We start from the raw sequence: 24,047 nt of genomic DNA, 5'->3' as shown, positions 1-24,047 counted from the left end.
CCTGAAGTCCAGAAATTCAAAACGAAGCAAGTTTATTAAGTGGTTTCCTTTTACTTAATTTCTCCCATTTCCTAAAATAAATAAAACCTTCAGACACATACAAGTGAAACACATCATCCTTCAAAGTGCAGTTACATTTCCACCCCACTCCCAAGAATCACATAAAGCTTTGTCAAGTAACCAAAAGACCCCTCAAGGCTCCCATGGGTCCCTCCCTGGCAATGAGAACAGACAGGGCTGTGCTGCCCAGGAGCTGCTTGCTGGGGGCGTGTTCAGAAATACAGGTGCAAGAGGCAGGGCTGCAGCAGCAAGGGGGAGTTTAGGATACGTAGTATGAAAACAAACCCAACCTGCTGAGAGTCCAAAGAGTCCATTACCAGAACAGTTAGTTACTCTGGGAGCCCTGGAAGGAACTGGGCTGATGACAGGCATGAGTGATGGATCAGAACCATGTGAAGCTCCTGTGGCAGCAGAGTCTGGGACAAGGGATTAAGTCATTTTGCCGAAAGTCATGGACTCCCTTTGCCCCCAGTCTGGGCCTGGCCTAGGTGGTGTGGCAGCACCAGCTGCCTCCCAGGATGAGTTAAGAGTCTGCCTGTACTCCAAGCACACCGAGTAACAGAGGAAAGAGGAAGAGAAGATGAGGTCTGATGCTTCAGTTCCATCTGATACAATCTCTCTTTACTGATGTCTTTAGGAACCGGTTCTCACCAAGGGCACTGAGCAGAGGTATGGGCATGTATAAGTCCATCAAGTCCTTTCAGGCCCACAGAAAGTTGCTGTCAGTAAGATATAGCACCTCTTAAACTACCATGATTTTGACCTCATCGTTCTCATCAGCACGGTAGAAGAAGGGAATGCATGGGTTTTCCAGCAGAGAGCCCAGCCTCTCCTGAGGGTTCTGGATTTCTCTGAGAAGCTGCATTATTTGCTTTGCCGTGGGGTCCTCTTGGTTTGGCTGAGCAGCTTTACTGTCAGCAGGGGGGAAACCGGATTGATGAACAGCAGCCTCTTGTTCTGCTTCATCTGACAGATTCACCTCTCGTAACCCTGCAATGAGCACACACAAGGCAGGCAGGTAACTCCTCCCATCCACACACAAGGCTGAGAGCAGGGGCTGTTCCCCCTGCACACAGCTTGTCCTGGCTGCAGCTCACCTGCTCCATCGGTGGCATTCAGCTCAATGCGCCGCTCTGCTGGAAGCACACCTTCAGTCTGGCCTGCCAGCAGCTCTGGGTTCTGAGCAGCTGCTACATACTTATTGTACCATTCATTTCTTTCCCTGACCAGGCGCATCACTAAGTCCTGCAGTTCCAGTAGTTTCATCTGCACCAAAATAAAGGAAAGCCCATGAAACATGCACACAAACACACCCCCTGCAGTTGCAGTCCTACTCCTGTCACAGAATTAGGAAACGAACACACAAAAGTTTGCACTTCCCAGGCCCACCCTGCTTAGAGTAGTACCACAGGAAAGAGTCCTTGCCTTCATCTCTTCCTTATCCTGAGCCAACCTGCTGATATACTCCTCTTTCTCCTGGTGCCGCTGTTTGAGGATAGCCCTTTGACTCTGGTACAGTGCAATGTACTCCCCTGCAACACAAGAGAAGCCTCAGGAGTGTCTGCAAGATTGGGGTACAAGCCCCATAGTGAGATGTGAGGCATGAAATCAGGAAACCCAGTCCTGGAGTGGAGACCGAGCCCAGTAAGGCAGCTGTAGGAGACACAGAGGGCTTGGTGGGGCCTTGGCTTGAGGGCCCCAGCTCCAAAAGCTGTTTGGGGACCTGTTCCCCACATAAACAAGGCACTGAGCAAGCTCTGCCCTGTGCTGGTGCTGCCTAGACATACCAATGGTGTCAGTCTCTCCAGACAGCTGGATGCAGCGGTGCTCCAGCTCCTCCAGCCGCTCCTTCAGGTCAGCCTTCTCATGCATCAGCTCTGTGAAACGCAACTGCACACACAGAGTGGGGTCAGTGCCCTGGGCTGCTCACACACAGACAACACCTGTGCTAAAGGTAACACCCCCCCTGACACTGGTCTGAGCCTGGGGAACAAATCCTGCTCCTTCATAAACAAGCAGTGAGCAAGCTTTTTTGGATGCAGCATCTTTTTATGGAACATCTGCTGCTCATTTCCCTACAATCTGTTTGTGTTGTGTTTGTCTGACACTGGATCCTGACCTGGCTGAGCAGTGTAATAGGGCTGAAACAACATGAGATGCTTTGCTTACCTGTAGCTTGTCCATGGCAGTTTTCAAAGCTTCATGAACCTCCACTGGAACAGTATCCATAATGGAGCCTGGAAGGAATGTGTGCAATTTACAGTTTCTCGTGGGCAGGATGCACTCACAGACCCAAAGGTCTGTCTCAGAGCAGCCATGGCCAGCTGGCCCAGCACCTCATGGTCACACTGTCCCCAAACTGCACTGAGACTTTACCTCCATCCAGTGTGATGTGATGTTGCTGCTCCTGCCTAAGAGTTGTGATTTGCTGCAGGAGGGTTCTGCACTGCTGCTTCTGAGCAGCCAGCTGCTTCCTCAGTTCTTCTCGCTCCTGCTCCACTTGGGACATGGCAGAGGTCACGAAAATGACCTGAGAAGAATTTCAGAGTGTGGACATTAGTGCTTCCCCTGTGTTCAGCAGGATCTATGGTGCATCTCAGGACAGAGTAACGGTTTACCCCATTTTATTTATGGGTGTGAAACCGAAGAACTGTGTGACTGCCCTGGAACTAAGCCAGGCAGCAGCTACTGCCTCTTCTCATTCCCAATTAGTGCAGGTTAAAAACTGGATCCCTTGAGAGCTATTTGACTGCAGTATTATGACTGTACTTGCAGATAAATCTTGTAGATATTTGACACCATTTCCAAATTGCCTTCCAAACTAAAAAGAACATCATCATCAAAGCCCCATTAAAGAGCTGCTCTGCCAGCTGAGTTGTCATCATAAGGAAACCACTGCCAGACTTCCAGCCTGTTTTGCAAGGATGCTGCAGAGGTCTTGGCTTTGCTGCTATGCACAAGGTGTTGCATTTCCCTCATGACTGCACTCAGCTGGTAGGATAACAGCTGATAAACCTCTCTGTAATTTAACTGTTTTCCTTTTCTAGATATTTGTTTAGAACTAAAATCAAAGGCTTTTCTACCCACTAAGACTCACCATTTCTTCATGGCTTTCAAACTTCTCTGGGATCACTAGAGAAGGTTTTTGGATTTCTTCAGTCATTGCTTCATCACCTTCTGTAAAAGAAGGAAGTTGAAAAAGGAGGCAATGCTGCAGAGAATCCAGCTCTGCCTCCTCCCTAAAGCAGCCACTCACCCTCCAGTTGGTGCAAAATCCTGCCGTCCATTTCTGCTGCCAGCTGACTGATCTGGGCCTGCAGCTCTTTGTTTTCCTTGGCTACAGCTTCTAGACTTTCCTGCAAGAGAGAAGCAGAGGATCACAAACACCTGCATTAGCCAGACTGCAAACAGTCACTCCATCTTCAGACAGTAGCACCACACACACAAACACACAACCAGTACTTTGCTCCAGACAGGTACAACTCATCTGTATGGCACAGGGTTTAATCACAGCATCACAGCCCAAGGGTGAAAGGGACAGACCAAATCTCTCACTGATTACCTCCTATCTTTCCACTTGTCCCTTTTTACTGTTACCTTTGTCTGCTGCAGCTCTTTCAGGTGCATTTCCACTGTCACCTTCCCCTGGACCTCCTCGTGCTGCAGGCGATCCATGAGCTGTGTCTGAAGCAGGAATTGCTTGTGCAGTTCATCCTTCTCAGCAGCGAGCTGCTGGAAGGCCAGGGTGTACTGCTGCAGGTGGCTGTAGCACTGGTCCCTCTGCTCCTGCAGGCCACGGGCCTCCTGTGTCTTCAGCTCCAGCTGAGAGAACAAGGTCAAACCACCACATCAAACCCTTTCTGCCTGGAAAGCTGATCCGTGTGACATGATCCAAACTGTCAACATTGCCCCAAAGCCACCAACCAGGCAGACAGCCACCATCTGCCCCCACATGCTGGTCCCCCACATCAGGCAGCAGATGATAGGGGAAGGCTCCCAGCTGGATCTTTGCAATACCCATTTCCATCCTTCCATCAGTGTCTGGGAGGTTGCCAGCAATTGGCACAATCCAGCCCTGCCATCCCACTGCTGGTGCTCACCGTCTCTTTGAGCTCCGCCAGGTTCTCCTGCAGCTGCCCAAGCTTCTTGGCCAGCTCCTTCTTTACGTGTTGCTCTGACTGTAGGGCACTTGTAACCTCCATGTTTTCATTTGTCTGCAAGACAAACACAGCTGTGTAAGGAAAATGCCCCAGCCACCATGAAACGGGCTCTCAATAAACCACGGTAGTTCCCAGTACAACAGGGTGCCATCCCTTGTGTTTTTCTGGACTGAGAGCCATAAAGTGACTGTTTAGAGCAGTAAATAGCTTAAAGAAAGGTTCAGAAGATGGGAGAAGAACAAGGAAAGAGACAGAGGAATTGGTGCTGGGACAGTGCCAAGAAGAGGCCTGGTACATCATGCAGCCTGTCAGCCCCAAAGCACATGGGTGGTATGAATATCCCAAAGAGACCACAGACATTCAAAAACAAGGAGTTCAAAAAGGACTAAAGTAAAGAAACCCAACAGCTAGACCATGTGTCAGTCTGCTAGGACCCCAGAGGGGAAGTGAAAGAAGCAAAGCAAGAGTAAGGATTCAGCTCCAAGACAGGTAAGAATGACACCAGCAGAAGAGAATACCACTGAGAACTTCCTCATGGGCAAATACAAGGGAGCAGGAAATTGCTATCTTCAGGTAAAAGGGCAGGAGGAATACCCAGGGACAGAAACTGCCAGGGGATAAGAAGGAAAAGGAAACAGTTCTGGACAAAGATACTGGTTCATCTGCTAGAGCACCTGAGGGAGTAAGGAACTGGAGGGAACCTCCTGGAATGGCACTATGTATCAAAGGATGGAGCAGCCATGGAGGATAAGAGTCTCAGAGGATAAGAGAGGGATAATGCTGCTGCCAGTTTTTCACATCTGCACTACAAAAGGATTGCACCAGTGAGGGAAGCAGTGAGTAAAGATGCACAGAAGAGACCTACCAGTTTGACAAACCCATTCTGCAGCTCAGCCAGCTGCTCCTTCAGATCCCGGTTCTGGCTCAGCGCCCTACTGATCGTGGCCTTGTCACTCTGCATGTCCTCCAGGATCTGCTGCCTGTCCACAGCCTCCTCGCTGTAGCGCTGCACGCTCTTCTCCAGCTCCAGCAGCCGCTCCTCCTGCTCGCGGTTGAGGTGGCTCAGCTGCTCATTGTCCCGGACCTGGGCCTGGTACTGCCCCTGCAGCTCCTCCTTCTCCTGCTGCAGCCGCTGGATCTCCTCCTGCAGGCTGAGCTCAGCTGCCGTGGGCCCTGGCGGTGAGGCAGGCTCGATATCCATGGGCTTCACTGCTGAGGAAATGCAGTCAGAAGGGGCTCAGTCACACGGAAATGGCTGGGTGAGACACATCCCTGCTGGATACACAAAGCACACCCCAGCCCATGGGGCTCTGTGACCCAGAAGGGATCAGCAGCTGCAGCATCCAATCCTCAGTGCACAGCACTGAGAGGAACAAAGAGCAAACCTACCCCGAACCCAAGCAGAGCATTCTGCTGTCTGCTGCTGACTCCCTCACAGCCCTAGACAGGAGCATCCTGCCTTCACAAACTCCTGGGCCAGAGAGGCTGACAGTACAGTCAGGCCAATACTACAGGCATAACCAGGCTGCTGGTCCATTCTTTGCAGGAGTTCACTTGTTATTTCCCATGAGAAGAGGGTTCTTAGGGTCACCTGGTCTCCATCTGCCTTCCCAGCATCAGACCTACTTTCACCTCCTGTGCAGAAGCATCTGCACAGCAGGACAGAGTCATCCAGCTCCACTCTGCAGTGGGAAGCCCCCCTCTGGAAGCCTTACCTGATGTGCTCAACAGCTCTGTAACATTGTCTTCCAGCTCCTGAATTTTGGCCATGTGTTTCTCCTTCTCCTCTGCCATTGTGTGGACCTGCAAGGCCACACAAATGAAAATTACAACAATGTTCATGGGGCATTTCCTGCTGCCTGTGTTTGTCCAGAGCTGGGATGTTGTCCCCAGGATTACCTGCTCAGAGAGCTGCTGCACCCGCTGCTGCCAAATGCTGCCCTCCTCCCTCAGTTTCTCCACATACTGATCTCTTTCTGCCTGCAGCTGGTGGAGTGACTCTGAGAGCTGTTCAAAACAAAATCAAACAACATCACATTGGCTAAATAAATCTGGTTTAAGGGATAAAACTTGAAGAAACCAGTGTTAGCACAAAGCTCAGACTACATTTTTCTGCCCTACAAGATTCCTTACAGACATCAAGATTTGGATCATATTTCACACAACCTCTTACCTGAGCCATTTGGGATTCCATGCTTGCCTTCTCCTCCAGAGCCATCTGCAGCTGCTGGTTTGCATCCAGACTCCCTCCCTGGCTTGAGAACTGTTAAAAAAAAATCAGAAAGTTAAGGCAAAATGTTAACACTCAATTCCTGCACAGCCTTTCCCCCTGAAAGTAACCTGCCACATGATCCATGTTGTAACTTTCCATAATTCTTTAAAGTCCTCCAACTCATAGTGAAGTTCAGTGTGAAAAAAATAGGGGGAATAAAAAAAAACAAACTGAGATTTTAGTCCTATAAAATAGGCTGAACTGGGCAGCTCCTCCCTACCTATTTTTCATTTACTATTTTTTAAATTAAGAAAATAGGATTAAGTCAAACTTTGGCTCAGAAATTTTGTGCATTTCCAGAGTCTGCATTATACAGCCATATCAGATGGTATAAAAGGCTGTGACCTTAAAAGTTGTCACACATGTCAGGAATTTAAAGTCAGTGTCTGAAGCAAGTCAGTGGACTGAGCACCAAAGCTGGTTCAGCTGAGGCACAGGACTTTTCCCAGAAGAGCAGCAGTTGGCTTAATTTCAAGGGTAACTTAAGACACAGTCTAGGAATTTAAAAAAGAGCATTTTCTTCCCTCCCAGGCTCAGGGTTACACCAAGCTTGCTCTCTGACCTGCTAACAGCTGGCTCCATGCATTCTTTCCCCAGCTGACTTCAAGCTGCCACTGTCCAATTCACCACCTTCCACTGGTGAGTACAAACACCACCCCTACTCAGCTGGTTACTCAGTGAGACTGCAGAACTAAATAACCAACATCCTGAACAGATACAATCAGAAAAGTCACTGTATTTCCACATTTCACCCTCTCTCACTGCACAACAGTTTTAGTAGACTAATGTGACATTGCTTTTCAATCAATTTACAGCTTCAACACCTTAAAGGCCCCTGAGGCCTTGCTGAAAGCTTTTTCCTAAGAGGATGTCTTGATGAGATTTCATGCCTTCCTTTAAAGCCAGGAGTTAAGTCTTGGCCCCTCTCTCAAAAGGAAGTGTGGCAGTGTCATCAGTGTCCTCTGCCCTCACCTGTTGAATCATCAGTTCAGCCATTTCCAATTTCTTCTGCAAATCTTCCACATCCAACTTCATAGCTGAGTTCTGGGACACCAGGGAGTGAACTTTCTCTGACAGCTCTGAATTCTGCTGTTTTATTTCCTCACTACTTTTGCTAAAACAAACAAGAAAATTAAAGTGGCTCTGGATCTGCTGATGTCCAGGTCAAAGATCTACAAACCAATGCTTCCTGGCAGCTAGAATCACAGAAACATCACATCTAGTGACTACTTTTTTTTTTTTTTTTTTTCTTAAGTTGAATATCCAGCCTCCCAAATCACCACCTGTGGTCTTTGCCACTTGTTGTTTTGGGGCTCTTCTGCAGAAATGAGCAGAAGGGACTTACCTTCGTTTGTACAGTTCCAGTTTCAGGTTGTCTCGCTCCTTCACTAACTCTTTGTTATGCTGGAGAAAAAGGAAATTATTGATTCACTATAGACTTCAGCCAAATAAATAAGGTGTTAAAAACATATTTCATTTCACCTTTAATACATCAGCTAAAATAGAAAAGGTCATAACTTTGGCAAAAACTTCAGGACAGGTTTGCTTAGAACCTCCTGAATTTTCCAGCAATAAGTCTCCTCAGTCTTTTCAAATGTGATGCTGCAAGTATTTCTGCAAACTTCTGGATTAAAGACAATACTAAAGTGTGTGCTTGATGGAGATTTCTGGGACAAGGCATCTCTCTTGTGTGGAGCTGCCAGACTAATGAAGTGAGGTGCCAGTTCTGACGACATCAGCTGGACTATATGATTAGTCACAGAAACTTGAATGAAGTTTGCCTTGATCATGGGGAACACAGGGCTTTAAAACATTAATTAACAATTAACAAGGTTCATTTCTGCCTCTTCTCCAAGCAGGGACTGCAGACTTTGCAGCAGTGTAGTAATAAGCAAACAGCCAAAGGCAGAGCTGCTGGTTAAGCATAAACAGAGGTGACTCTTACCTTCTCTGACTGCTTCTGCTGCATGGAGATGGAGGACAAAGTGCGCTCCAGCTCCGAGACTCGCTGGCGAGACGAATGTAAACGGGCAGCGAGGCTCTCAGCTTCTCCTGGACAAGTCAGAGCACAGTCAGTTGAGGCTAGACCACAAAGAGCATTTTGGAACTGGCTGAACAGCACTTTCTACTTTGTCAACAAGCTCTTCAGGCAGCACAGCAAATCAGCAGAGCTGGCTCTGCTCCTGGCTCTACAGGTGATTCACTAACAGCCCTGGGAGCACAGCTCTACCTACCTGCCTCACTTTTAGAGGGACATGATGAAACTTCCTTTGCAGAACAATAGACAGTATGTTGTTTGGTTGAGTTTTTTTTCCTATTAGAATAAATTGCTCAAATGTAGTTCAGAATAAAAAGCTCGGCTAAGACCTAGATTAACATGACAGCTGTGTGGGAGGCAGGGCAGAAAAGGGAAACCAAGTTTTAAAAGAATTAGAAAGGAACTGTCTGGGGTAGTCACCAGGCCCAACAGAGCTGACAGGGCTTTAGTGATGCACAAAAGAACCTCAACTGCCATGAGACCAACATGCTCCCGTTTGGGGGCAGCTAGGATGACAGCAGCAGTGCCAGTGCCAAAGGCTGCTCACAGAGGGGTCAGGGAGTGCTGTGAGCTGGCTGCCAACGACTGTCATGCTTGTGACTTGACATCCACAGTTCAAGCACCAGCCTGAGCTGCAGAGACAGTCACGTACCTGATTTCTGCCGTGCAGCTTGCTGAGTATGGCCAAGGGCTGTCTGCAACTCAGACTTCTCAGAAACGAGAATTCCAATAGTCTGGATATGAACCTTTGGGAAAGAAAAATCAGCTCAGCACAAAACTTCTTTGCTTTCCACTGCAACATCACTGTTGTCACAAAAGGACAATTCAGGAAAGAGCTCCTGCAGTTAAGTACAGTCTGGCTGACACTCACAGTTTTGCTGAAGGAATGGACTTCTGCCTTCCACGATAAGGACTATGAGTGCTCAATAATCCACAAAACAGCAGAAGTCAGGTGATATTACTGTAAGGGAGGCTCTGCCTTACCTGTAACTGTTCCCTCAGTGCTGCTTGCTCTTTAGAAAATTTCTGTTCAAATTCCTTCTTTTCCTGTAGAAACAAATAATGCTTGGTCAGCACAAACATGTAGATAGTTAACCCTTGTTTTATGGCAAACTAAAAAAGCAGGAATTAATTGGTACCATTTCTAGCATCCAAATGATGCCAGTATTTTTTTAAAGACACGTTTAATCTTCCATTATTTGAACTATTTAATCATTTTTCCATCCCAGACCAGCAGCAACAGCACAGTGCAATCATTGCAGCACACACGTGGCAGTGCTGGAATGGAAGCACCTGGCAAGGACATAAACTGTAACCTCTTGTCCCCACTGCACTCCTCCAACTTGAGCTAATATTGAACTTGATTTCAATATTAGCTTTGGTCAAAATAAGAATGCTGCCTGTCAGGCCCAACTGGTGAAGCCAAAATGTTAAACCTTATGCTACAAATAAAACTGAATCTAACACAAGACAAGATCATGCACTCATGTGCCACAATCCACTGTCTTTTCTACTCCTCAGAGAAATAGATACCTATTTCTGTATCTATTCAAAAATAGGACACACTTTACCTTTTCCAGCTGATTCACTGCTTCTTGGTTCTGCTGTTTCTATGGAAGAAAATTGATGCACTAATATTAAGAGAAAACATTCTCATACTGAAAGACATTTTCACTTTGATGAAGTAGGATCTATGCCCAGTTAATGCAAGGAGAATTTCCATTTCTGTAGAAGACTAGGAAGTTAATCTTAGCTATTAAGAGATTTGGGGCTCCCTTCACTAATACATGTGCTATGTTTTTCATTGTCCAGTACATTATCACAGTTCTCCTCCAATACCTCTGCTGAAACCCCTCTATGTTCCTTTCTGAGCATCCAGCAACTTCAGTTTAAACTTGCAATATCCCACACCTATGCAATTAATCACAGTCAAACTGCTGTGTTAGGAAAATCAGCAAAAATGCTTTTAATGAAAGACAAATACCTAAATCCCAAAGCAAAAGTCCTTTAAGTGATTCCTTAGACCTCTATCCCAGTTAACAACTGGCCAAGTCATGCAGAGCTGCACGTACGTTGGCAGGCTCCCACCAAGGTGGTGTGAGACAGAGCTGAAGCCAGATGCAAGGAAAGGGATAATTCTGTCCCAGCCAATTTCAGTCTTATGGGTGAAACACTGGAGATCTGTGACTGCACAAAGTGCATCTGTAGGTGTGAAGGGGACAAAGGCTGCCCAGGCTGCCACCAAACCCTGTTTGCCCTTTGCTGCTCTTGTCCCCCTGGCAGTTTCCTCTTAAGTAACTACATAATTAGTATTTTTTCCTCTTCCCAAATGATGAATACTGCCAAGGTGTTTCTTTATTACCAGTACTACCTCAGTGCATTTTGAAACATGACTGCAGATGGAAAGGTGATGAGGCTTTGATTTTAGCAATGCCAGCACACAACCAGGAAAAGCAAAGGCAAGAGCACAAATGCAGCAAAGGCCCTACAGAGTTCCAGACAAACAGAAAAGCTGGCAAACAATGAGAATCCTGGGTGGGCAATGCACTCTACCTCTGCAGCCCAACAAAAACACAAAAAGAAAAAGAACAGAACAAAAATAACCCAAAACCAAAAATGAAACAAAAAGAGGGGTCATGGGGTACACTGGGAAATGCTGAACTTTGGGAAAAGTGTAGTTTTAGAGAGAAACAAAATGGGGGAAAGTATTTCACACAAGAAAGGCTCTTTTCAGTCTGGAACAGATCCACTTAGTTGCATTTTTTGCAGTGTTAAGGCTGAAGGCTGAAAAGCAGCAGCAGGAAACCATGCAGGCCACGGGACAAAGCAGTTCATTCATTGTGCCAAGAGAAGTTGAGGATATGATCAGAAAACAGCCCCAGGCTCTCTTGGACCTATTGCTCCCACTCTGCTGATATATTTAGAACAGCATCACCACCTGCAGAAACAGGTTTTCACACTGCTGCCAGCACCAGAATTCTGTATTTCAAGGATTCAGACCAGGACCAGAAATAGCTGTTTTATGAGGATGCTTATCATCCAGGGACAATGTGAGGAGATCAACAGAGCACACTTAAATGGAAACAACAAAACTCTGTTTCTGCTTCCTCAGATGAGCCACCACATTCACAAGAGGCCTTAGGCTTTGATCCTCTCACAGGTTTTCCACCCAGCCCATTTTGTTCATACAAAGTGCTGTGTAAGCAGCCTTCCTTGTGGCACTATGAGGGAACCTGTAACCTTGCAGACACCCAGAGAGCGTGGAGGAGCAGCAAAGACAATGTCAGACTGGTTGGTTGGATTGTTTCTTACCAATTCCTCTATCTTTGTAACGAGCTGTTTGTTAGTTAGATTGCTGGAATCCAGGGCTACTGCCAGCTCCTGGTAACGTGTCTGACGGGCACATGCATATAGGAGAAAAAGGAAGGAGCAGAAGAGGAGGGAAGGAAAAAAGCAATAATTAAAAAGGACAGAAAAATAAATCATTATCACAGTTTGATATAATGAGATTCTCCAAAAAAACCCAAAATCTCTGGTTTGAACGAAAGCAGCTGGGATGTCAACCTATTTTATCCATTTCTGCTGAGGCCTCATTTTGACATAAAAGTGAATCAGAAATAAGGACTGCAGTTGCATGGAAGCCAGATTATCCCCAGTCCCCAAACTGGGAACATCTCTAATAACTGCCTCTGACTGTTGTGATCACAGCTACTCAATTACAGCCCCAGGTGACACTACACAGTGATGTATGTGACCTGTGCATTCAGTTAGGCCTCACTAACACTGCTGTAAGCACAGAATCCAAACAAGTGATCAACAGCAGCAAATAAGAAAAATAAAAAACATGACAGACTGAGAACAACTTACTTCCATTTCCTTAATATTTGTGGAAGAAACAGCACTTTCTCCATTCACATACGATGTAGACTAGAAGTAAATCAAGTAAGTCAGTTTTAGTCCTCAAAGCAAATCAGTATTAGGTAAGATCCCATTTTAAGTGTAACACTCCTTATAGCACCTGTCACTTCAAACAACCACACACAAGCACAGAAAACACTCTTCTGGCTCAGGATAGATGCTGGCTGCCCCTGTGACAAGCTGATGTAAATTATTCAGACTGACTTCATATTCTTTTCCAGTAAATCAAGAGTACATCTTTCCATGAATATGTACAATTCATTCATCCCACTCTGCTTTTCTTCCTACTGCCGAAAATCTTAAATTCCTAAACCAGCATTTTTTGCTCCTCAATGTTTAAGTACCACATTGGTTAGTAGGATGGCTGCAGACGTCTCTGAGATTGAAGAGTGTTTCCTTGAGCTGTCTGCTTAAAGTTCCACAGCAAACACCAGGAGAATGAATGGGACAAATGGATGAAAAGGAGTACCTGGGAAACCAGGCCATTGAGTTGCTCAGACAACTGACGGAGACCCTCTGTTGACGAGAAAGACCTGGGAACAAAGACCTGGCAATGAAAACCTCTCCCAGAGAGCTGCCCAAATCAGCACAGCATTGGGGCAGGAATAAAACCTTCATTTGTTGGGATCCTGTTGCAAAGCCAACACACTCACCTGTTCTCATCCAAAGCATTTTTATGATCCTCAGCTTCATTCATCTGTGGATTAAAACATAAAAACTTGTAAGCCTGTAAAAGATGGGAGTCACTTATGAATGTGTCACTAAGACTTGATTACACCCGGGCTCAAGTTTCACAGCTCCTGTAATTACTGCTTCCCAAAGGAAGATGAACTTAAAACCACCAACTCAGCCCTGGCTTACACATCATTTCTGAGTGGTGTGAGTCTGGAATAGAGAAATTAAAGTGTATCAGGCTTTATGTCTGCTGTTCCTATTTATCAGGATAATCAACACTTTGCTGAAAAAAGCTACAACTGAATCTTTAATTAGTAAAAGGAAATACAGACTGATTGAAATAGGAGAGAAGGGGAAGGAAGACAGCTTTGAAAGCTGCAGGGCCACGTGTGTGCTAGTACTCCCTCTGCTCTCACAGACACATGATGACTGCATGGAGAGTGGAGAATGTAGTATTTTTAACAGGAGAGAACCTGAACTAGTCATGGCATATTTAGGAAGGTCCCCTTTCTCCACACTAATGTGGCATCACTAACCAATACTCAATGGTTCAATGGCAGTATTGATGATAAGTCACAAACCTGTGTCAGCTGCATGCTCTCAGGAGCAGGCAGAACAGAACCACAACTAGGGAGGCTGTTGCTGTTAGATAGCACAGGGACATCGGGAGCAAGCTGTTCAGCACTACGAGTGGCAACATCACTGTCAAAGTATGCCTGTCACAAAACACAGCACAGGATTACAGCCTTCATGCAAAATGAACAAACACACACATCAGCACATCACCTCGTAGCCTGCCTGTGAAAACCAGACAGATGTGAACAGTCATTCAGAAACATATGGAAGGGAACCTGTGTTCTCCCCAGAGCAAAGAGGTGGCTGCATCAACCACAGACAAACACTGTCCCAGAGTGTGTCCCTCCATAAAGAACCAGTGTCCCACAGTCCAGCTCCCTTTTTTAACACAGGGCAATAACATCACCCAAACTCTAAGTTCACACATGAGATTCACTGCAAAAGATTCACCAAAAATCAAGTAAGGGCAAAGCCAAATGTCACTGTGTTTTGAAAAGCACCACCTTCGAGGTGTTCCTGGGGAAAACACAGATCACTGTATGCAAATGAAGATGGAAAAGAACAGGGGAGTGACTACTTGAAAAGTGGGTTAGTCAGACTCAAGTGCTCTGTCTAAAACTCAGTGAAATTTGTGGCATGCCATGACCCACCAGTTTAGAAACAGGACATTTATGAACAGGCCAGAGGGAGGGTGGCTGGGAGCAGGTGCCTGTGGCCCTGCTGCAGCCAAGGATCCCATGACTAAAAGAATCTAAATAGAAAAGAGAAGAGCCAAAAAACTATTTCTGGACAGCAAGTTCCTATCCAGCCTCTGTTGGGGGATGGATGGCATCTGCAGCCCCCTCCACAAAGCCACACTGCACTGACCCATTTCATCTCCTTGCACAGCACTAGAGCCATAAAGGTCCAGCAGTGCTCTTGTGTTTTACAGCAATTTGATTGATTTCATCATCCAGCTCTAGTAACTCATCACTTAAAAACACAACAAAACAAAAGAGATAATCTCAGCATTCAGCCCCACCAATATACTGCAGCTCTCTGCAACTCCACCTGGGAGAGTTCCCTCTTCAGTTACTTCCTTCTTGGCACTTCATAGGAACCAAGAAATCTCTCTCTTGGCATTCCCTGTTTACCTCTCAGCACTGCACTCACTAATCCAGCAGCAAGGTTAAAACAGCAACAGTGGAGACAGATTTAATGAAGGCAGCAAGTTGGAAGACTACAAAGGGAAAACAAGAATTTTCTGAATTTCTTATTAGCAGGACAGGTTCTGATGCTCTGAAGGAGCAATATATGTTAGGTGCTTATTAGGAAGATCAGAAACTCCATCACTTCTTCCAGCTAAAGTTCACTTCACCTTTATCAATCACACACTCATCAATATAAACATCAGAGGGACAGGACGAATTCATTCCCCAGTGCATCTCAAAATGATAATTTCTTCTGATCTGAACATTCTTTCTGCCTAATACTTCCAATTTGCAGAAACCAGTAATGTTCCTTAACCACAAGAACTCCTTCCTTCTTTCTTCACAAGGAGCAGTTTTGTAATAACTGTCAAAAACCCCAAAACTCTTTGAACAAATGAATTTGTTGGAAAGAGAAAGCATTAAAAGCAAAACACTTATATGGAAATTATGCTTTGTGACATTCCAATAATGTAGAATAAAAAGTCAGTAATTCTGCTCAACTTAGCATGTAGCAGGATCTATTTGCTTTCAGACAAAGGCTTTGACTTTGCTGGTTTTCCTCTGTTTCAGAGCCAAGAAAGCTGAAGTGAGAGAGAAGGGAGGGCTCTGCCTCACATGAGACACCAATGGCAGCAGCAGCTCAGCTGCCAATGATCAGCTTTTCTGCCCTATTAGCATCAACTTTCTAAACAGCATTTTCCTGACTCAGGATTTTTACAAGACAGCAACTGGAAAAAGAAATTGGTCTTTCATTACATATTGCAGTTAAAGATTAGTTTTCAAATAACTCCTAAAACCCCATGCATAACAATCCAAAAATTCTTTAACAGTCAATCAGATCAAACTGTATCTCTGAAGAAAAAAGGAAAAAAAAGGGGAAACAAGAATGAATAGAGCAATAGATTCTCCCTTTGCAGAACATGACTAAAGCTGTAGACACAGGTAGGCCTTCACTGCAAGGCTAAGCACTGGACCACCTATCTTCATCTCACCCTCCAATGGGAAACAAGTCTATTTTTTCAATATTTAACTTTCTCTGAGCTTACAAGTATTAACTGAAAACAGTTCCCAGGACAACAGTGACACTTCAGTCACAACACAAGTTTTCTGAGGCACACCCAGCACCCCAAACTGACAGTATGCCTTCACATCACTCAAATTCTGCTGGTACAGAACCTACAAATACAGTCCAGCTGGTGGAACTCTGTGTGTCAGATATATTATGACACAAAAGAGAAAAAAGGATACAAAAGCAACTCAGAGGGAATTCCATTCCACCTTGCAGATTTCACTTCATCTGTCAGGTACCCCATGTGATTGCTATACTTATATTTATTGCTGGAGACCCATGGATATGCATTAAATATAACAATGAGCTACTTTATGACAACTACATTGAAACAATGATAGGGAAATAAGCTAGCAAAATGATGCAAGTGAAAATGAAAAGCAGAGCTTTGGTACAACAAAACTGGAAGAACATTCTCGGCTACAAAATTGGACTTCTCTGAGTTCCTATCACAGTTTGCCTTATTTTAAATAAACTAACTGTATGAAAAGAAGTGTTTTTAAAAGGCTGTTTGTTCATGTATGCTCCTGAACACCCTTCTCTTGCTTCTTGGCATACTTCCTGCCCTTTCCTATTCAGGATCTTGGGAATGTGAAGACGCTAAAGCCTGTACATGCCTGGCTTTGAAGTATCTGACTTCCTGCCTAAGCAAATTTACATCCCTGGTACTTGCCAGACTGTACATCACCTGTGCCAGCTTCATCGCCTGTCATAAAATGGGTGGCTGGAATAACCAGCCAGTGCAGCTGTTTGCCTGGAGATGAGCAGAAACATGCCCTTCAGAAACCAAGCTCCAGGAAACAAAGCAATAACACTAAGAGCAGGAGAAATACAGAATAAGGAATCACTACCTCTTCCTAGTGCAGTTTTCCTCAGCTGTTATAAATGAGTTTATTGCCCCACCCCAAATTCCTGTTTTCCTCCAAGTTCAGCTGTCTCAAGAAAGACTTCTTGACAAGGCTCACTTTTTGACATGTTAACTTTGACACAAACCAGAAAGAAACAAGCACTTAACAAGCAATGGTAACAAAGAACTCCATGTTAATAAAAACAGCAACAAAACTGAAGCAACTGACAGTGAATATGTGAGGACAAAGCTCCATCCTGGAGATGGAGCTCAGTGTGAACAGAACCCGAAGCATGCAGGAGGGAGAGCGAGTCACTGCGAGGGACACAAGCACTGCCTCACCTTCCTCTTGTCCAATGAGGGTATGGCTACCCCATTGGAGCGGTTAAGGTCTGACACCAGCACCTTCAGAATGTTCTGAATCTACAGGAGGCGAAAGAAAAGGGGAAAGAGAAATGGCTCAGAGAAGGACAGAGAGAAAACGTCAATCCAAGGCAGCCAAGGAACCAGCCTCGTGCGGCTGGTGAGGACCACATGCCTCAGCCCAGCAGCTCTGGGCACACCCGGGGCACCATCGGGCAGACTCTGCTGCCAGCTGCACCCTCCAGAACAGGCAGCTGCAGCACACTTCACACAGCACCTACAGCACTCAGCTCTTACCCCAGCACTTCCAGCTCCGGTCAGATTGTCCAGAAAACCAAAGACAAGGGAGGTGGCAAATGATTTGAGAGAAATACTGAGACACTCACATTCTCTGGAGGCTGCTGGTCATCGGTGGTGGGAGTTGCAGGTCTGCTGCCTTCTTTAGTTTTGCGTTTTTTCTTAGTTCCTGCAGTTGCTCCAGGGCTGTTCTTCTGCTGATATTCCTTCAGCTGTGAAAAGAAGAAGACAAATCTGAAGTCCAAACAGAATATGCCTTCTATAACCCCAAAAAACCCTCAAAATCTAACTTCACTGGTAAAAATACAGATCAAGTGCAAGGACAAGAGAAAAATGCTCTTCCATGAATTCAGTTTGGGGGAAAAACAGGAATCAAAATAAGCCCAGAGAAAGCTAAAGTTAAGACCAAAGTGATGGGTTTATGACAAGAGTTGTAAACATTCAACTTTTGTTTACAGCCAATGCTGTTCCTGGGAAATTGTTTCACACTCCATAATGCAACTAAAAGGAGTGCAACTGAAAGCACTGGTTAGGGTATTTTAAGGGTTATAAATAAGAGCAATAAGGCAAAATTAATAAAGGGCAATTAATCCTACATGCAAAGTGAGAAAGCACTGCCTGATAGTAAAACCTTCCATCCATGAAAGATTTTATGAAGGACAGGTGCAATCCCCACTGCAACAACTGCAAACTAAGGGGAGAAACAATCTACAAATGATTTTTAATCACATCCACTTCGCCCAGGAATTGCCGGTCTGATAAGATGTAACTCGAATCCCGCCAGGTCTGCCGGCATTTCTGTGCAATTCCTGCACGCCCGAGCCCCAGAGCGGCCGGACCGGGCAGCTGTTTATGCAAATAACGGCACCCCCGGCCCGCACACCCCGGGCAGGGCACGGCGGGGCAGCGGGGGATGGAGAGGGACGAAGGAGGATCCCATTATTGGTAGGATTTCAAAATGGAAGCCTGAACTGCTCCAGGACACTTTCCCGTTCCTGTGACTTTGACACAGAAGCGCATCCCGCCGGGACGCAGGCGGCCGGGCCGCCCTGAGGGAAAAAATACAGGGAAAAAACAGGGAAAAAAGAAAGGCGGGGGGGAGGAGGAAGGAAGGCGGGGGGGACACGACACCCGCACACCAGCCCGGGCAACCCTCACAGCCACCCAGGCCCGGCCTCGCCCCAGCCGCCCGCCGAGAAGGCCGGGCCGCAGCCCCAGACACCCGCAGGCCCCCGGGCCCCACCGCGACCGGGCCCGGAGCGAGGGGGCGGCGGCCCGGCCCGCGCCCCTCGGGGGAGGCCGCGCTCGGCCCGGCCCGGTGTCCGGCCCGCGCGGGGCTCGCGGTACGCAGACGCCCCCAGCTCCGTCGCGTCGTGTCCCGTCCTGCCCGGACCCCCGACCCCTCACCTTCTTCTTGGCCGCGGCCAACCGGCTCTGCCTGCTGCCGTCCGCCATGTCCGCCCCGCGCCCGGGCCACGTCAGCCCGCCAGGAGCGGCGGGGGCGGCGGCGGCTCCGCCCCCGGCCGGGCCCGCTCCGCCCCGGGCCACCCCGGGGTGACACAGCGGGACAGCCCGGCCCCCCCCGGTCCCTGTGTGACACCCGGCTCTGTCCCGCTGCTGTAGTGACCCGACAGCCCAGCCGGGCGGGGCCAGCCCGGCTCCCCTCGCCTTTGCGGGGCGCGTCCCGCACACCCGCCTCGCGTTCCGCCCTGGGGTGTCCAAGGGCTGATTCCGCAGCGCAGGCGGCGGAGTCGCTGTGTGTGATCCCAAATCCTTTGACCTTCCAGGCGCGGCAGCACCTGAGGTTCGGGCAGCCCCGGCTCTGACACACGGCGCTCACAGGGACACGGCTCCCTGCCGGACGAGCCCGAGAGCGGCGGGACGGGGCCTCCAGCGCCGTCCGAGCCTCTGTGCGGACCGGGGGGGCCGGGCCGGAGGGAGCTGCGGTGGCCCGGCGGGACACAGGGTCAAGTGGGGGCGTGGGCAGTGCTCACCTTGCGAAAACAACATTGCAGGTGTGCTGAAGGATAAAGACTAGACATGACACCCAGTGCCGTGGCCTGGTTGGCATGGTGATGTTCGATCACAGGGGCGATTTTTCGAAGCAGAAGTCTTTCCTAACCAGATTGATTCAATGATTCTGTGTGAGTGACCCCGAGACCCCCTGAGCCCCCGTCCCAGCTAAGCCGCCTTGCTGAGGTGTCTCTGAAGCACCAAATGTAATCACCTCGGCTGCGGCCACTGGGGGACAATTTTGTCCTGCCACACCCAATGTCACCTGCAGCCCCGCCACGGTCGGGCCCGGCAGTGGACTCCAACTCCCGGCGTGCCCCCGGCGGCACGACTACAACTCCTAGCGTGCTCTGTGGCGGGGAACTACAATTCCCGGCGTGCTCTGTGGCGGGAGGACGGCAGCTCTCCGGTGCGGCGGGAGCCCCGAGCCTCAGTGAGCGCCGAGCCCTCAGCCCTGGCCGAGCGGGCCCCGCCGAGCGCGGGCCGCAGCCCGCCCCGCCACCCGCCGCCGCGGGCCCTGCCCAGGAGGTAGGAGCCGGTTCCCCCTGCCCCTCCCCTCCCGAGCCGTGTCCCCGCCGAGGCGGCGGTACCGGCCCCTGACGCGGCGCCCTCTGCTTTGGCAGGGTCTCGGCCGGCGGCCGGCGGAGCGGCGCGGCCGGATTCAGGGCCCCGGTGAGTGCTGCGCGGGGCTCAGCCCGGCCCGGGGGGAGGGTTTGTCCTTGGGGGCTCCCCGGGTTAGCGCTGGCACCGCAGTTTGCTCTGCGTCGTGCTGGGAGTTTCTCCTAAAAGGCACGTTGTGGTTTTTAATTATTTATTTTCACTTTACACTGTAGCTCTCGAAAGTGCAGTTAGATGTAGTATGGAGCAGGCTAGCGTTATGTACGCTGATCCATATTTTATTTGAAAGCCCCCTCCCTGCCCTGGGGATATTTTTTTCCTTTCCTCCTGTTTTACCCAGTGATACACACACTATTTTCACATTAGTGCTCCAGCACTGTAGCATCTTACCCAGAGCTGAGTTCCTGCTACGTGTCTTTTGTGTTCTACAGTTCTCCTCTCCCAAGTCCTTCCAGCCTAATGGAGCCAGTGAAGAAGCCCTGCGGTGTGAAATCAAAGAGCTGAAACAGAAAGACCTCGCTCTAGACCAGGAAATTGCACAATTATTGTCAGAGTACGTCCTTGGCAAGCTCAGTGTTTACTTGATGCCTTAATTATTTTTGTTTTTAAAATAGAATGTGATCCAGGAATTGGAGCTGAGAGCTGACCTTGTATGATGCCATTGTTGGCGTGGTGCAATGTTGGTTTCAGTGTTGTAAGTGATGGGACTTGTTAGAGACAAGAGGGAATTCTTTCCACTTCATGTGGTAAAGCAAAACAAGTTTTACTAGGAGCTTGCATAAGAGGATTTTTGTTTTAGCCTGGGTGTTCCTGAGGTAATTATGTGTTTGCTGGGAACAGATAATTTTAGCCACTTGTTATTTGTTGTGAAAGACTGATATTTTCTAAGGTAAGTGTAGTGCATAGGATGGAAATGGTAGAACAACAAAGGCTGTTCCAGAACCCCTTTTCATTTATCCTCAAGGATAAACAAACCTTCTAGCAACAGAACAAGAGGAAATGGCCTCAGGTTATGCCAACGGAACTTCAGGTTGGACATCAGGAGGAATTTCTTTGCTGAAAGGGTGATTAAACATTGGACTGGGCTGGCCAGGCAGGTGATGGAGTCATGGTCCCTGGAGGTGTTCAAGAGATGACTGGTTATGGCACTCAGTGCTTTGGTTTAGTTCATATGGTGGTGCTTAGCCAAAGGTTGGACTCAATGCTCTTGGAGATCTTTCCCATCCTAAATGAATCTCCAGTTCTTAATTTTTTCCCTATATACAGATTAGAGATAGATATCAATGGAATTCACCACAGCCCACTCTTGATTCTGAGAACTTGGGTGCATTTGCTTTCTTGAGCTTGTTTAGATCCTTCATGTTTAGGACTTGCAGCAACTGCATTTTGCTGCATTCAGTCTCTGCTTTTGAGGTGCCAGGCTTGGGTATCTCCCACAGCTGCAGGAAGTCCCAGTCCCTCTGTGTCATTTGTGACCTTCCTGGTGCTATTTTACAGGGGCTACAGCCTGGAGGAACTGGACAAGCACATCTCTCTGCTCCATGAGTACAATGAAATCAAAGACGCTGGGCAGATGCTCCTGGGCAAGCTAGGTAAGGAAGGGAAAGCTGTTCAAGACCTTTTTAGTCAGTGCTTTCATACACAGAAAGAAGCTGCTACCATGAAGGCAAAGCTTGTGTTAAAGATTCTTCACTTTAAGAAAAGTGTTTGGGCAAGCATGACACAGCTGCAAAACCTTGGGTTTCTTGGCTATGGGATGTGCTATGGGATAATCAGGGGAGGGAAACACCATGTTTCTGACTCACCTGATCTTTGTTTAATGAAAGCAATACTGTTTCTTTATTTCCTAGCTGTTATCCGAGGGGTCACTACGAAACAGCTCTATCCTGAATATGACCTGGAGCTCAGTGACTAGTCCTGAACCTGGAGAGTGCCATGCCCTGCAAAAGTGACTGTCACTGGGCCATTACACAGTGGTGTCATCCTGGCTTAGGAGAGACAGAAGGTGGAAAAGGAACCTTTGGAAAAGAGATGTAGGATTTTAGATAATTTCATGTACTACCTGATCAGCAGGATTTTTTTTTCTTTTTTGAAAAGTTGTAGTTCAGGTTGTTATGGAGCCTCTGATTCCCTCCATTATCCAGGGTCTGTTTGGTTACTGAATGGATAGAGGAACTGAGGACGTACACATGTGCAATGTAATAGCTGCTTTGAAAGGAAAACCCTCAGAAGAAAGGAGGGAAGAAGGCAGAAATTGTGGTGGTTTGGGGGTTTATTTTGTTTTATCAACAAATCCAGACAAGTCTGGGTGTTCTGCATTTTTGTACTTACCTGCTCTGGTATCTGGAGGTTTTGTATCATTTCTGTAGTAAATGGCAAAATGTAAAGTTGTGTTGAACTGTTCACTCTGAATAAAGCAGCCTTCACATTTGTCAGTAAATCAACACCGCATGAACCTGGAAACAAATTCTCAAACAAATATTGAGACAACATGAGCTGTTCAAATGTTTTCTCCAAGAATGTGCAGGTGCAGAATCGCTTTTGTCTGCTCTAAGTGCAGAGTCATGGTGGCAGTGAGTGCTGTCCTGGACAGTGGATGATGTTGGGAGCATGAGTGTTTCAATGTCAGTGTGAGGGCTGAGGGTGACTGCACAGACTAAATTTGGCTGCTTTGGACAGTTGGAAGTGATGAAGTGCTCTGCTGACTGCAGATCTATTGTCCCTTTTTCACTCAGACTTGATGTCCTTCTGCCCATTTTTACTTTCCAAGACCTTCTAGCCAGTAAGTTTCCCCTCTGCTTTCCAGTTAGGCCCATGCTGCAGTCTGCTTACATCCAAATTTTAATAAAATTAGTCTGTCTTCATTGTGATTGGAAGCCAGAAACCAGTCACAAGGCTGCTGCTGGTTGGTTTTGCACTCTTGGCTCTGGATGTGGCACAGAAATGTCACTAACAGTGTCTTGTTTTGCCTTAAAAACTGGGGAGTGGTCTCAGGTGGGGGACAGAAAGAGCCTGTATATTCCATGATTCATCCAAGTCTCTGCTGATGTGCAGCTGTGCAGAATATTTCCTGTGGCCAGACCAGAGTGGACTCTCAGGGGGAACATTCACACCCCTCCCCAACACATACCCCTCTGCCAAGTGTGGAACACTCATGTGTTTTGGAGTGGTTTTAATGGGAGGGAAAAAGGCACAAGGTGGCAAGAACTGGGAAATGCAAACTTTGTTACTCAAGTTGCTATTTTGGCTGGTATTTTCTGTGTAGAAAGACTCGGTCAGCCCGGAGTGTTCCAACCAAAATGTTCCTCTGTCAGTGACACACACAAATTGTTTTTGTAATAGAATGTATGGAAATTCTCCAGTTTGTGTGAGGTGTGAGCTGAGAGGATAAAGTATAATCCATTACCAGAGCTACTGAAGGTTGTTCAAGGAGTGAGAAGTCCATGTTTTCTTCCTCACTATGTAGGAGCACTGGGGTTAAAACTTGCAGGTGTAGCTGTGCAAGTGTTCTGCTTGTGGCTGCAGGGATGGGTTTCTGCTTCAGCTAGCACTGGGCAGGTGTCCAGGGAAGGTCCCTGATCCCAATCCCTTGTCCATGGAGGATGAGAACACCCACAGAACCAAGGTCAGGGCACGGTGTCCTTGGGGAATCCCTGCTGCTGGCACAGTGGCTCTGCCAGGTGGTGGCAGCTGCGTTCCACGGCTGTTCTGGCTGCTCTGTGCAGCCCAGACGAACCCAGAACTGAAAGATTCCAGGCACTAAGAACTCCTGGGATGCTTCAGGACAGGACTGCACACTGCCACTGAAGTACTTCATCATGGCCCCTGTGCATGCTCCTCCCAGAGTTACTCTTGTACCTTTATGGCTGAAACCTGGAGGATGAAATATGCTGGCCCTTGTCCAAGTCCAGGAGAGGAACAGAACAAATCTGCTTTCCGTAAATAAATCTC

At 47.5% G+C, this 24,047-nt stretch overlaps 2 protein-coding genes across 4 annotated transcripts; one reads left to right on the top strand and one right to left on the bottom strand.

Annotated features, from left to right (window-relative positions):
• Positions 1 to 7: 7 nt before the first annotated feature.
• On the bottom strand, positions 8 to 18,962 carry GOLGA2 (golgin A2). Of its 3 annotated transcripts, none has more exons than XM_084219807.1 (28): positions 18,873 to 18,962; positions 17,555 to 17,677; positions 17,148 to 17,228; positions 13,705 to 13,839; positions 13,102 to 13,145; positions 12,918 to 12,981; positions 12,398 to 12,457; positions 11,843 to 11,923; positions 10,102 to 10,140; positions 9,515 to 9,577; positions 9,183 to 9,276; positions 8,438 to 8,544; positions 7,838 to 7,896; positions 7,465 to 7,606; positions 6,394 to 6,483; positions 6,120 to 6,227; positions 5,936 to 6,023; positions 5,086 to 5,429; positions 4,161 to 4,274; positions 3,658 to 3,882; positions 3,317 to 3,416; positions 3,158 to 3,237; positions 2,437 to 2,590; positions 2,230 to 2,297; positions 1,848 to 1,950; positions 1,486 to 1,592; positions 1,158 to 1,326; positions 8 to 1,050 (listed from the first exon to the last, which is right to left on the bottom strand). In XM_084219807.1, exons 1-28 carry the CDS (start codon positions 18,918 to 18,920, stop codon positions 803 to 805), a joined length of 3,138 nt encoding a protein of 1,045 aa, XP_084075933.1. In that variant the 5' UTR covers positions 18,921 to 18,962; the 3' UTR covers positions 8 to 802. The 3 variants fall into 3 exon arrangements, with proteins under 3 accessions (XP_084075933.1, XP_084075935.1, XP_084075934.1); XM_084219809.1 differs by having other exon boundaries at positions 5,086 to 5,432; positions 18,873 to 18,935; XM_084219808.1 differs by lacking the exon at positions 13,705 to 13,839 and having other exon boundaries at positions 5,086 to 5,432.
• Positions 18,919 to 22,571, top strand: SWI5 (SWI5 homologous recombination repair protein; the record flags this gene model as incomplete). Its single annotated transcript, XM_084219854.1, has 8 exons — positions 18,919 to 19,019; positions 19,089 to 19,179; positions 19,308 to 19,436; positions 19,750 to 20,006; positions 20,102 to 20,150; positions 20,528 to 20,649; positions 21,594 to 21,688; positions 21,947 to 22,571. 8 exons carry the CDS (start codon positions 18,919 to 18,921, stop codon positions 22,009 to 22,011), a joined length of 909 nt encoding a protein of 302 aa, XP_084075980.1. The 3' UTR covers positions 22,012 to 22,571.
• Between the last annotated feature and the right edge of the window lie 1,476 nt (positions 22,572 to 24,047).

The sequence above is a fragment of the Fringilla coelebs genome (assembly GCF_963513975.1).
Source record: "Fringilla coelebs genome assembly, chromosome: 21".
Taxonomy (NCBI): domain Eukaryota; kingdom Metazoa; phylum Chordata; class Aves; order Passeriformes; family Fringillidae; genus Fringilla; species Fringilla coelebs.
This window is presented reverse-complemented; position numbering and strand designations above follow the sequence as displayed.

Coding starts and splice junctions, on each gene's coding strand:
- GOLGA2 (XM_084219809.1), bottom strand. CDS start 18,920: ATGGCGGACGGCAGCAGGCAGAGCCGGTTGGCCGCGGCCAAGAAGAAG. Junction 3,883..4,160: donor TGGCGGAGCTCAAAGAGACG/GTGAGCACCAGC, acceptor TTGTTCTCTCAG/CTGGAGCTGAAGACACAGGA. Junction 2,298..2,436: donor TCACATCACACTGGATGGAG/GTAAAGTCTCAG, acceptor CATTCCTTCCAG/GCTCCATTATGGATACTGTT.